Here is a 13423-nt window from a genome sequence, read left to right on the forward strand (position 1 = left end):
CACTATTCCCGCTCCACCATTTCCATAGTGATTTATAGAAATAGCACAAAAACAAGTATACTATGAAAGGGAATGCATAAAACATGTGTCTTGAAAGTGTGGGGACATGCTACCCATCAGGCAGTGTGACTCACACAGGAGGGTGCCTCTTCCAAGTTGTGCTCCATCCTCCAGGGGTCCTGAAGAGCACTTCCCCTAAAGCAGGAGCACACTTGAGAAAGGGGACCCTTGTGAACCTACTGGGCAGAGAAATCCAAAATTTGATCAGACCTCCTGGAATTCCTTCCTGGGCATACAAGGCAAATTTGTCCCTTTCTCTGTAACCAGAACACAAACAGAAGGAAGGTCTACCACTGGATAAAATGGGAAGTATCCAAAGTATACTTGACCTCTATGATGGAATTGGTCCTTTTTTCCCCTCCATTGTTCCCAGGTGCACGATATTTCCTAACTCCTGTCCCCAGACTGGGCAGACCTACACAGGCTTCCCGGATTTGTGCCAGCTAAATAGCTGGTGCAGATTCTAGAAGCCCCTTAGGGATGGCTGGGGCTTTACTCGGGGTAAGGGGAAAATATCCCCTAACCCCGAGGTGACCTCCAGCTACCTCCTAACCTGCGTAGGATAAAAGGGCTCAGAGTCTAAAAAGATGTGGAAGAACACCAGGAAACAGTTACTGGAAAAGATTCTGTGCTGGGGTGATTAGGGACAGTATACTCTTTGGTCAATCTGCAAGTGACAGCGGCCATGAGGATCAGAACGAAGTCTGGATAAATGGATGCCAATAGTATTTGTCATGCAAAACTGCAAGGTGGAACATTTTCATTGGAACATGATATCCGCCAGTACGGACATAAAACATATTTTGTGGAGATCATTTTGGGAATCACAGGAAGTACAAATTGTGGAATAATTCTCTGTACCACCATGTATGAATAAATACAATAAATTGAAATGAGTAGAGAGAGGTACAAATGGAATCCTAGAAAGAAAAGACAGCAAATGAAATTAATGGTGGGGAAATGTGAGACAACAAGGAGATAATATGTGCATCTTTGTATGAAAGGACTCTTAAATAAATCACTAGAGCCTCCATATGGATGAGTATTTATGTTACATCTAATTTTTAAGGGGAGTTAAGACTATTTTATCTTCCTTGCCTTCTGTCTTAAGAAAAGTGGAACTGCTTTTTAACTGAAGGATTCCGTATCTTCTTGATTTTATGGAATAAGACAGTCTTGAAAGACTTAATTCTATGGGCTTCAGAGTGATAGCACTTCAGTCCTGCTTAAAAATACAGGCAGTTATTCTTGGTGTAACTGACATTTTAAGCTGATTTGGAATGAAACATGACGGGAAGATAAATCTCTGCAAGTAGGAAATTATGCTGTGGCCCAGTACATCAGCCAAAAGTTACATCTTTCATCCTCTAGTCCACAGCAGGGGATGGAAAAGAATTCTTGATAATTTAGTTATCAACATTTAGTTGGGTTCCATCACTAAAGGAAATCAAAAGGACTTTCATATTGTCCCCAGAAATTCAATAAAGCAAGTGTTTATTTTGAATTGAGTCCCTGAATTGAGGGATTGAATTCCTGAATTGAGTCCCAACTTCTCTTTTACTAGAACTTCTTATGATTTATACGGCTTTATATAAAAATGGTTGATAATTTTGAGAGCTTAAGGTTAGGATTCTCGTCTATTAGGTTGCCATTTACCAGCAACAATGGACATAGCCTTCTATGACTTTAACAGAGTTGTGATCAGTAGGTGCAGGTTTTAGGGCAGCCCAATCTTGAGCTGCCCGGTGCGTGGGGCTGCAGTGGCACTGAAAATGGCTGCCACTGCATCCTGGGTAAAGCGAGTAGCCCTGCAATGGGGCTCCTTGATTCTATGGAGACCCAAAGGTTGGCATAGAATCAAGAGCCTCTGCATTGGGCGGCCAGTCCAACGCAGAGGTTCTGAATCCAGTGGAGGTCCCTCCCCCCAAAACGCCTCCTCCCCACCCTCCCTCTGCCTCCCCCTCCCCGGAATGCCTCCTTCCCACCTCCCCCCACGCCTCTACCTACCTCTCCATGCCGATCATTTATAATCATTTATATCTTGATAATCATCTATATAATCATGGGTCATTTATAATCCATGTCTCCCATGCAGGCACTAATTATGACCTGAGTAGGTTTGTTGCATTTTGTGCCTTGACTTAAATGTGATCTCCTGCACCTAATTAAATGTGCCTTGACTTAAATGTGATCTCCTGCACCTAACCCCTGCTAATTGGGTAAGAGGCACTTTTTCAAGTGGGTGCTCCTTTTTTTAGCAGGGAGAGAGTAACTGGCCCACCTCACCCCAGCAGTGTCTGTTCTAGCGGCTGTCTGCTGGCATTCTTTTGCATCTTTTAGATTGTGAGCCATTTTGGGACAGGGAGCCATTTAGTTATTTGATTTTTCTCTGTAAACCGCTTTGTGAACTTTTAGTTGAAAAGCCGTATATAAATACTGTTAATAATAATAATAATAATAATTACTGCAGATCACATTGTTACATAACTACAGTGGCTGGTTTGGGGAGTCTAATGAATCATTTTGCATTTCTCAATGGCTGATCTGAAAAGATGCACATCTTTCTGGTTCTTTAATGAAGAAGATATACCTAACTAATTAACAAAAAGAAATAGGAGAAAGCTCCAACATGAACTCTCAACAAACAAGCTGGAAATATGGCTATGAAGATGTTAGGTCCCAATTTAACAGTTCTTATCAGGTAGAAGAGGGTCATATTTTAATTATTTTCAGTAATGTAAGCCTTACTCAGTCCATGTCAAAAGAGCTCTGTGAAAAGAATTTCTGAACCATAATTACTATATTTGAAGAGTAAATATTTGATAGGAGGGGCCAATTGGATACCATGACCTTTTCTATCAAACACACCACACCCATAGTTGTTTAACCGAAAGGAGACCTAAATTACCTTTAAACATAATAACCCTCATTCATGTCCAAGAAAACCTCACCTATTTATACCCAGATGACTATTCTTTGTACGAGTATCCTTTGTATAATTCTTGAGTAGATAGTACGCAAAAGTGATGATCTCATCAGGTCAGGTTGTAGGAGCTCAGAGGAACTTACTGACAACTGATTATTTCAAGAAATGGAAAAAAGAAAAAGATCCAAAATAGGGAAAACAATGTCACTGTTGTGTCCGTTTAATTGAATTCAGTGAAATCACTTCCTTCAATTCACAGCATAAAGCTATTCTTGTTCATTTCCGGGCACGATTCAAGGTGCTAGTTTTGACTTTTAAGTCCATTTATGTCTCGGGATCAGGGTATTGGCTCTATATAATCTGACCACTGAGGTCATCAAAAGGGACCCTTTTAGCCACGCCACTATTGACGGAGGTGAGGAGGATGGCAGAGGTCATCCAAGGGGGCCCTTTTTAACCAGGCCACTACTGATGGAGGTGAGGGGGATGGCAGAGAGGAATAGGGCCTGCTTGGTGGTAGAACTCCCTCCCCTTGGAATTAAGAACTTCTCCCTCCTTGGAAACCTTTTGGCTAGGACTTGAGAACTTTATTTTAAGTATGGTGTTCAATAGATAACATCAGTGGTTATTAACATCAGCCGCCCATCGCCCGCCCTCCCTCTGCCCAGAAACGCCCCCGCCTCCTCCCCACCCCCCCACGCCTACCATTGCTGCTTGTGTCGGCGCGAGTGTGCTGACACAAGCGGCAGTGAGGAAGCCACCGCGGAGGCTTCTGCCAGCCTCCGTGCATCAGCGCATCTGGATGCGCCAACACGGTTCCTCCCATGGAGGCGCAAATGTGCTTTATGGCATGTTTGCTACCCTCCCGGGGGACTTATGCTGGCCTGTATGCCGGTTAGGATTGCACCCTAATATGTTTAAGAGTATACCCTAATTGTGCTGTGTGGATTGGGTTCTTATCAGACTATCAGCTCAATTCTGAGCTACCCGGGGCACGCAGCTTTGGCGGCACTGAATACAGCTGCCGCCGGATCCTGTGCGCAATGGGCTACCGCAGACGGCACCTTGGGAAAAGGGGAATTTCATCCCCTTCACCCGGGTAAGGGAAGCAGCCCCGCAATGGGGCTACTCTGTTTACTCAGGAAATGCATTCGTGTAGGGCGCCAAGCCCTACACAAATGGTCAGGATCTGGTGGGGCAGAGCTCTACTGAAACCTCCTCCCTCCCTCCCCCAGCATGCCGCCCTTTTCCTGCCTCCCTGTCACGCCTCCTCCCCGCCCTCTCTCCACCCTCTGTCTGCCTCCCCCCTTCCCGGAACACCTCCTTCCCGCCCCCTCTTCACCCCCGCTTACTGTGCCAACCAGTGGAGGATGGGCGCCCTCCCAACGCTAGCCCAGCGCCGGCCAGCGCCAGGCTAGCATGGGCGCTGGCCCTGCGGTAAGCCTTGCAGACATGCCTTACACCATATTTGTGACACCGGCAGAAAGCCGGAGTGCCAGGCTCAGGATTGGGCTCTAAGATCTCTACTGTTTTCTATTGCTTTAAAATCTGTAGAATTAAGCTTTAAATCTATTTTCTATTGCTTTCAAATCTGTAGATTTAAGCTCTAAGTTCTCAAACACTAGTGTACTCTTCTGTGGAGAAGGAGTAGATCTTAAGAGTGGTGACACCATTAAATAAGTACAAATGCAGGGCCTCTGGGAGTAATCTTCTGCTACTGCTGCTGAAAGCTGAGCAGCACCTGTGGATTTCTCCTTCAGGAAACTTGCACAGTTGACATTAAATTTAATTGATTAGGTAATCAATGAAAAGGCAGAGGATTAACAATCTTCAATGGGCAGAAGGTAGGGATGCTAGCTTCTGAACTAGCACCTTTGTCAGAGATCTAAATTACCTGAACCCTTAAGGGTTATACATTAAGGGCGCAATCCTAACCAATTTTTCAGCACTGTCTTAGCTGTACCAGTGGGGCATGTGTGGCATCCTAAGTTGGGTGGCAGTCATGGAGGCCTCCTCAAGGTAAGGGAATGTTTGTTTGTTCCTTTACTTCAGAGCTGCATTGCCCTTACCTCAGTGCTGGAAATTTGATTAGAATTGCACCCTAAGAAATGTAAAACTTATTAGAATTCCCACTCCTCACAAATGGTGGGTGAGAGAGTTCCTTACTGAAACTATTAAAACTGAAGGAACTTTTTTCTAGTTCTACCATATCTCTTATTGTTGATTTGCTCAATGGGACAAAAAAGCTTCTGCCCTCCACAATCCTGAGCAGGTAGCCAGAACAAACTGAATGTGAAGCCAAGGTGGAGGTAGCCTTCTGGGCCATTCATTGTAAAGGCCCATAGTTCAGTTTTTCAGCCTTCTGGGCCATTCATTGTAAAAGCCACGGTTCAGTTTTTCAAGTGTGAGAAAATGGGTGATTTCTCCCATTTGAGGCACCACGGACTGACAACAGATTTTAAGAGAGTTATACATTGGCTTGGGAGAAACATTGCTTCCCTTATATTTATTTTTCCTCCCCGCTGTTGCCTTCCTTAAAACAGATTTTTCAGGTTTTTGAAACAGTACAAAACCCTTCACAATCTGTTTCCTACAGGGAAAAGTGTGCATGGGGATGAATGGGCACACAGCATTTCCATAAGTCTTTCATGCTAACTGCTTTCAACCCCCTGAAAAGAACTGTCCACCCATATGTATGTAGTACACACCAGTCATCCTTGTAAACAATGCAATACTCTTAAGTTTAATGTTGGTAGCCACATCAAATAAAAAAAGGAGAAACCAGGCTCCTGCTGAGGTAAGGATGACAAAACTTACTTTTTAAAAGACATCTGTAGGCACACACACACACACACAGAGTTTAAAAAATGTACATGGCTGTCAGACATATCACAGATTCATTGTAAAATAATGGCAGAAACATGTACTGTTTCTTTTTATAACTCAAGTCAGGCTGTTAAACTCATACAAGGAAAATATTCCTTTTCATAAAAAGAAATATTTGTGTAACAAGGTCAGAAGAAGAGTTTGCAGACTGTTGATACAGTCCCAAGCAAATGATAAAACCAGAAGGGAGGGTTCTCTTGCCAGCACTGATGCTTGACGACTGCAAGCACTTAGTGAACACCCTGGAGGCTGCCAGGAGCACCTGGGTTCTAGCATCATTGTAGGCCCAAGATACTTCTCTGCCTCTTCCTGACACTGTCTAATGCTAAATTAATCATTTTCAGGGCCTGGAGCCCACAACCAATTTTGAAAATAGAGACCTTACTTCACTCACTTCACAGAACTTCCTTTTCTTTTTGCTTTCCCTACTGGGGAAAATACTGGAAATAAGTGTTTCTCCTGGAAACTTTCTGGCTTCCTGTTTTCAAAGAAGGCTATTATGACTCCCCAAACACCTTCTTATGGTACAGGAAAAGAAATTCATTGTGCTTTAGTCTAACTGCAGGAAAAGTGAAGGGCAAATTTGAAAATGGGAATAGAATGTAAGAATATGAAAAGAGCTCTGCTGGATCAGGACGAAGTCCATCTAGTTCAGCCTCCTGTATCTCTCACTAGCCCACCAAATGCCTCAGAGAGCCCATGCAACAAGAAGACACCTGCATCCTGTTGCCACCCCCCTACACATGGCATTCTGAGGTAGCCTACTTCGAAAACCAGGAGATGGCACATACCCATCATGGCTTGTAACCTGTGATGGACTTTTCTTCCAGACATCTGTCTGATCCCCTTTTGAAGGTATCTAGGCCAGATGCCATCACCACATCCTGTGACAAGTAGTTCCACAGATTAATTACATGCTGGGTAAAGAAATATTTTCTTTTGTCTGCTCTAACTCAATACTCAATTTGAGTGGATGTCCCCAGGTTCTGGTGTTGTGTGATAGGATCCAACTCTCTAGATGGGAAATGAGGAAATATGCTCTGCTGCCACCTGTTGGAGTTAGTCAGTGGCTTTCTTTGTTACTGACATAACTCTCTTCTCCTTGGTGATCTCCAAAGCATCTTTCAAAGCTAGTCTGCAAAGAAATGGGGGAGTCTCTTCATCTTCATACATTACAAAAATATGTGGAGCCATTACAACCAGGATGGTGTGACACCGGATTCAGGTTAGCAGTAATTGCGGAAATGTATACAGTTGCTATACTTTAGGCCAGAGATCTCCAAAGTGGAGACTGCTACGTGGCAGGAAAGATGTCCCAGGCATGACTGGCACTTACTGTTCCACAAGGGAGCCTTCCTTCCCCGCGTCTGATCTCCCCCAAATTGTGCCCCAGCCATCCATGTCTGCCTTGAAATCCAGGAGCAGTGGCTGCTGGGGCGACAGAACCCAGAAGCAGCAGGCTGCAGTGCAATCTGGGGGGGGGGGTTGGTGGCAGGAAAGGAAGTCTCCCCCATGGAACAGTAAGCATCATTCACGCAGAGGAGGGAAAGGACAGAGCACCGGATCTGGCCTATGGGCCAGAGTTTGCCCTGCTTTAGCCCAGTAGTTTTAGATCAAATGGGTCCCACCAGTGTGTGGTGGTGGACTCAACTTATGTTAGATCACAAAACTGACAGTCCGATCAGGCTATGTGCAAGCTGCTTCTTGGGGGGAGGGCACTGCTGCCCAGTCACCATTATAGTGACATCCCTTGGCACTTATAAATCAGGCAGCAGCCTCAGGCATCAAAAATGTTTGAGAACCACTGCTTTAGACTTTGATCAGAGAGTCACCCAGGGACTGGTGTAGCTCTGGTTACAGAATTAAAATACTGGTGCTATGAATACCTTCCTGCTTAGTGATGGAGGCAGCCGGTATGTTACCTCTGCCGTAGACGCCAGGTATGTGTGTTTCTGGGGTGTTATGAAATGCGGATGTCTTAACATTTGATCAAAGAATTCTCATGGCAATCAATAATCTTATCTGAGGATTTTGAGGATCATCAGTCGAAAAATATGGTTTGCCACATCGTTAAACAATCAATCAAATATTCTCCAGAGTCTTGTGAAGGAAGAGTTCCTTGTACGATGCAGGTATGTTTTTAAATAGGTTTTTTTTTCTTTTTTAAGTGAATATCTTCTGTTGAATGACTAGATATGTAATCTCAACATAAACAGGAACAAAAACCAATTGAAACCAAGTTGGTTTTTTAAACCTGAATAGAATCTTTTTTCCTCGTACAATTCCTTCTTACGATCAGTTAGTCAGTGCTTTAGAGCCCAAGCCTACGCACGTCTACTCAGAAGTAAGTTCTATTCGCATCAGTGGGGCTTACTCCCAGGTAAGTGTGGATAGGATTGCAGCATCATTTTCTGAAACCAGAGTAAAGGCAGTTGTCGTACAGCACCTCTTATGACTGGCTGCCTACATTTTGAATCTTCGCATCACTTTATGCCTAGAGTTCTCAGAGTGGAACTTAGACTTCCCAGGGAGTTGATAAGGAAGCTGAAGATACCTTAAGATACCTGAGTGCAGGGCAGGTCCAAGAATTCCTGACACTGGAGGCAGCCTATCAAATGCAGCTTCTCTTGCTCAATGATGCACCAACTGTTACCTTGCACATGCTCGATCTCGTCTGATCTCAGAAGCTAAGCAGGGTCAGGCCCGGTTAGTACTTGGATGGGAAACCGCCTGGGAATACCGGGTGCTGTAGGCTTATACCAGAGTCTTTCGAGACTGAAGGTTGCCAACCATTTTTCTGTTCCTCCCACTCTCCAATGTTCCAGCTCAGCACACTCCTCCCCACTACATTTTTCCTTTTCCTCTCCCTTCCTCTTCCTCTTTTCCTTTTCCAATCCAGAAAGGAAAAGGTGAAGCACAAGAGGCAAGCAGACAGAGCTGAGCACCTCTCCCATTGTTGCCTGAGGCAGCCACTTCAACTGGCCTCATGGATGGGCTTGCCTTGTCTGTGTGGCTTCCCACCTACTTACCAATGATACTCAGGTCAAATTTAGTAATTCCTTTTATCTAGCCATGGGAAGTTGCTTCCATTGGTATGAGTTATGACAGAATGGTATGGATCTCTGCTTCTTTCTATTTCATAGATCCACCTATCCCAGGATGAATATGAGCACCCGCATATGAGCCTCTATCAGAGGGTACAAAGTTTGTGATATTTGCACCACAGAACAGCCTCTCTTTTTGCACCTGTGCTGGGCCACAATCCCAGTCCCTAGTACAGTAGTAGCAACAGCTGCTGTCACGAGTGCTGCTGAGCCAGTGCTTTCTTGCCAGCTCTTATATGGACAACTGCAGCATGCAGAGAGAAACAACTGCTATCAATTCCTGTTTATCTTGAGTTAAAGGACTATTCCAGTCACTTTGGATCATTCTGGAAGGAGTAGTACAGTGGTACTGTCACCGATAAAGAGCGTTCCAGTATACTGAAGTGTTCTATAGCCAGCAGATCAGAGCTCCATTGCTTCACTTGGATTGCCATTGTCCTTTAAGTGGCCTTCAGGATTATGCTTTCCACTGACCAGGGCCATGTTTTGACTCATGCAGTCTGCAAAGTTCCGTGCTGCATCACTCCCTGCCTAGTGCGTCTTTAAAAATACTTAAAATACACCCACCCTCTCACAACCAACTTCAATCTCCAGTGTTAGAGAGGGAAGAGAAATGTCTTAGGCCATTAATTTGTTTTTCCTTACATACTTTTTCCATACTTTTGTCCAATCTAATTCCAAAGATCGCCAGCAATGGCATTTCCACCACAACCTCAAATCAAACTTGCTAACTTTTTTTCCCTTAAAGCAGGCAGCTGTAACTTTAGAACTAGATCTGCTTCCCTCAGTTCCTGCAATAACTAACGATACGCGGTTAGCGTTCAGCAGCCGCCTTGTAACTTGTGAATACAAGAAATAATTCGAAAGTTATGAATACTAATATGAATAATACTCTGGATAGTCACAGGCTAATATATGGGTACTGTGCTATTTGGGATGTTTGCCAAGGGAAACAGAGCTTTTTAAGAACAACTGAGGACAACTGTATGCTTAAAAATTTCCCAGAGAAGCACTATTAATGTAAAAGCATTCAAACTGCTTTTAAAGAGCTGTAAAAAAAACATAAATCTATTAACTTCTAACCCATGGGCACCTCTTGCATAACAGAGGTTGTATGGTCCCTCTTCACCTGTATATTTCTTTTTGATTCCTTTATTCCCCCCACCCACCATGCAAACGGAGCAGGTGCTAAGGCAAAAGGTGGCCTCATACACCTCCAATCCCTCCCACCCCTTTCCCCAGGAGGACATAAGGTCAGTTCACATGACCCTGAAACTGCACTTAAATATGAATTGATGGTGTATGAACCGAGTCTGGGCATGAGATGAAAGAGTCAAAAGGTTGTCTCACTGCACATTCAAGGTCCAATTCTCACACGTATGGGGGGGGGGAGCGGCTGCTGGGAATGCAATCACACCGTTTCTCTGAAGGTTCCAAAGGCAAGCCATTGGTGTGAAACAGCTTTCCCATAGGGCTTCATCACCACATCAATGCAAAGTGGGACTTAAAGGGACCTTGCATGTGTTGCTGCGTTGAAAACACTGAACTGTGGGGCTGGGGCAAATTCTGCGCACAAAATGGATTGCCACAGGAACCTGCCATCATACCACTATATATCTGTGTGCATCACACTCACATCCAAATTATAATCTGTTTGTTTTTTTTAAAATCCTTTCTGATTTTAATCTCACCATTCCAACAAGAGGCTTATATGGCATACATAGTTCCTCCCTTTTTATTTTCACAACATGTCTGTGAAGTAGAGTAGAATTAATGAATTGTCACTCAGTAAAGTTTGAACCCGCATCTCCCCAGAAGAGATCCGGTAAACCACTACATCCCAGTGGCTCTCTTCATGCATTTATTCACAGGTAATGATTGTTCTTCATGTCTGTAAAAGTTTGAAGTATTGGCTAACAGTGGGAGGGGAAAACCACTCCTTGTATTGTACAGAAAACCCAGACTTGGACCACGGTGAGGCCATCACACAGGCCATCACACAGTAAACATATATCACGCAGCCATCACACACCAAAACAGAGTTCATATGTCATCAATTCATGTTTTAGTGTCTTTCAGGGATCACATTAAGTGGATGAGCTAATGCAATTGTAATCACTGCCTCATGATGACTTCACTCTATAGCTATTTTCAAGACCCAAGGGGAAAAACTATATGACTGAAAGATTTGGCACCCCAAATCTACTGTTCTGTTTACTATTAACTTTTTAAAAAAGCACAAAGAATAAGCAACTGATAGGAAAGAGACCAACTAGCAGTAAACAGTGGAAAAGAAGCAAACACAGACAGAGGGCTACAGGCAGAGGGATTTGAGGATCGTGGTAAGGAGGAAAGCAGACTCTGCATGCTCCTGTGGTCTTCCTATCAGTGAGGGCCAGTCCACTTGTGTCATGGGTAGAGGATGAGTTTACCTTCATTGCAACAGCATCCTCTAAGTTTTCCCATGGGGGTGAATGGCCCTCATTGATTTACATGGGAGAAAGGAAAAGAGTATACTTAGAAATGCCATTGGGGCTAGGGGTTAAACTTGCTCTCTGACCTGGAGACATCAGTCATTGAGAATGAAGCCTGCTTGTGCCTACATAGCCTCAACCCTTCTCCATATCTCCATCTTGGGTTCTGTTTTTTGGTCATGTTCAGGTGCAACCCACTGTTGGGAACTGGTTTTCATAGCTAAGACTACATGGGATCTACAAAGCACATATCAGCAAGTTAGTAGCTGCCTACACGTGCACATCTCTGCTGATGTCATTAGCCTGTTCACATGGATATAAATTGTGCTATATTGAGAGTTTATATGCGGCTGTGACAGGCATCCTGGATGTGCCCAGGATAGAAAGATCACATGATTATCTGAGGTTATTTTAAAAACAGAAAATAAACACTGATTTCAGTCTCAGATTTCCTGAGCCGATGATTCTTTTAAGAAGAGGTGAGTAGCCACAATCTCCTGGCCTGATCCCCATTAAGCTGACAGATCTTTGCTAGGTGAGAGATCTCAGTGGAATTTGAATGCATCCAGACTATAAATACTTTCTGTAGGATATATGTCAAATTATCAGATGGCAATTAGGGATGTCAATTAGGGATGGACCTCAACAAGGGATTATCAGATTATCAGATGTCAAATTATCAGATGGCAATTAGGGATGTCAATTAGGGATGGACCTCAACAAGTGGGAAACCCTGGCCTCTGAGCGGCCCGCTTGGAGGCAGGCTGTGCAGCATGGCCTTTCCCAGTTTGAAGAGACACTTTGCCAACAGTCTGAGGCTAAGAGGCAAAGAAGGAAGGCCCATAGCCAGGGAGACAGACCAGGGACAGACTGCACTTGCTCCCGGTGTGGAAGGGATTGTCACTCCCGGATTGGCCTTTTCAGCCACACTAGACGCTGTGCCAGAACCACCTTTCAGAGCGCGATACCATAGTCTTTCGAGACTGAAGGTTGCCAATACATGATCAGATGGCAAATAAGCAGGATTGTTTTAATGCATATTTCTTTTTCATTCAACATGTGCTGACCTTCTCTTCTCTTCCCCACCCACTCCACAGAAATGAATCTGAAAACTAATTTTTAGCACACAATTGCTAAGCTTGGTATAAACATTTGTTGCACAGTTGGGAGTTTTCAAATAAAAATACATGCTTAAAACAGTGTAGCATTAGGGTCACAGGTAATCTGTTCAAACGCCCATCCTTTAAAGTTTGTACAATGTTTCCTTTTCCAGTGTTCTCATCACTTTAGAGAAGTCCAAATTAAATCTTTAAAGCTAATGCACACAGATCCCTCTGTTTTCACTAGAAATGCTTTACTGGGGTGGGGGCAGGGCGGGGGCAGGGTGGGGATCTCCCTTCCTCACGTGCAAAATATTGTTTTGAAAAATGCTACAGAAGCATAACCTTGAAGGAAGGCATGAGGTTGTGCACAAAATTGAGACTCAAATGTGCATTTATTGAGCAATAGCCTGATGACACCGACAAACCCATTGTATTTTTCGCAACAGATGGTTCTCAGTCATCCTTTACCTGTGCTGGATATGGTAGCAAATAGACTGCATGACATACCATGAGCAGCTGCAACAACAACACCAACAGAAGCAACATGTGTTGTTGGGCCTTTGGTTTCCAGGTGCTTGAGACACAGCAGATGTTCCTTCATTTTGTGACTGTTGCCTTTTTCTCATTTCAGCTTCTGCAGTACCCCAGTGGCTACAAGAACACAGACATAAGAGAACATGAACGAAATGCAACTGTATTTGTGCTCTTTCTAAATCAGTGACACAGGCTCATACCCATGTTCAACCTCAAGACACAAAGGTGACCACTAATAATAGGGTTTAATAAGCACTGAAGCACTGATGCCATCTCCTCCTTGATGTTTGTGCAGTATTCCGCCTCCCCTCTGTAAGTAAAGTGGGATGCCCATAC

The 13423-nt window shown here is 44.0% G+C and overlaps 1 protein-coding gene across 1 annotated transcript in view; it reads right to left on the minus strand.

The window, feature by feature from the left end:
- Positions 1-13179, minus strand: part of RGS17 (regulator of G protein signaling 17) — a 35256-nt gene extending 22077 nt beyond the window's left edge. Inside the window, exon 1 of the mRNA XM_066611304.1 lies at positions 13061-13179. Within this exon, the coding sequence (XP_066467401.1) occupies positions 13061-13179 (119 nt within the window). The remainder of the gene's footprint in view (positions 1-13060) is intronic.
- Positions 13180-13423: the final 244 nt, after the last annotated feature.

The sequence above is a fragment of the Tiliqua scincoides genome, chromosome 1 (assembly GCF_035046505.1).
Source record: "Tiliqua scincoides isolate rTilSci1 chromosome 1, rTilSci1.hap2, whole genome shotgun sequence".
Classification (NCBI taxonomy): Eukaryota; Metazoa; Chordata; class Lepidosauria; order Squamata; family Scincidae; genus Tiliqua; species Tiliqua scincoides.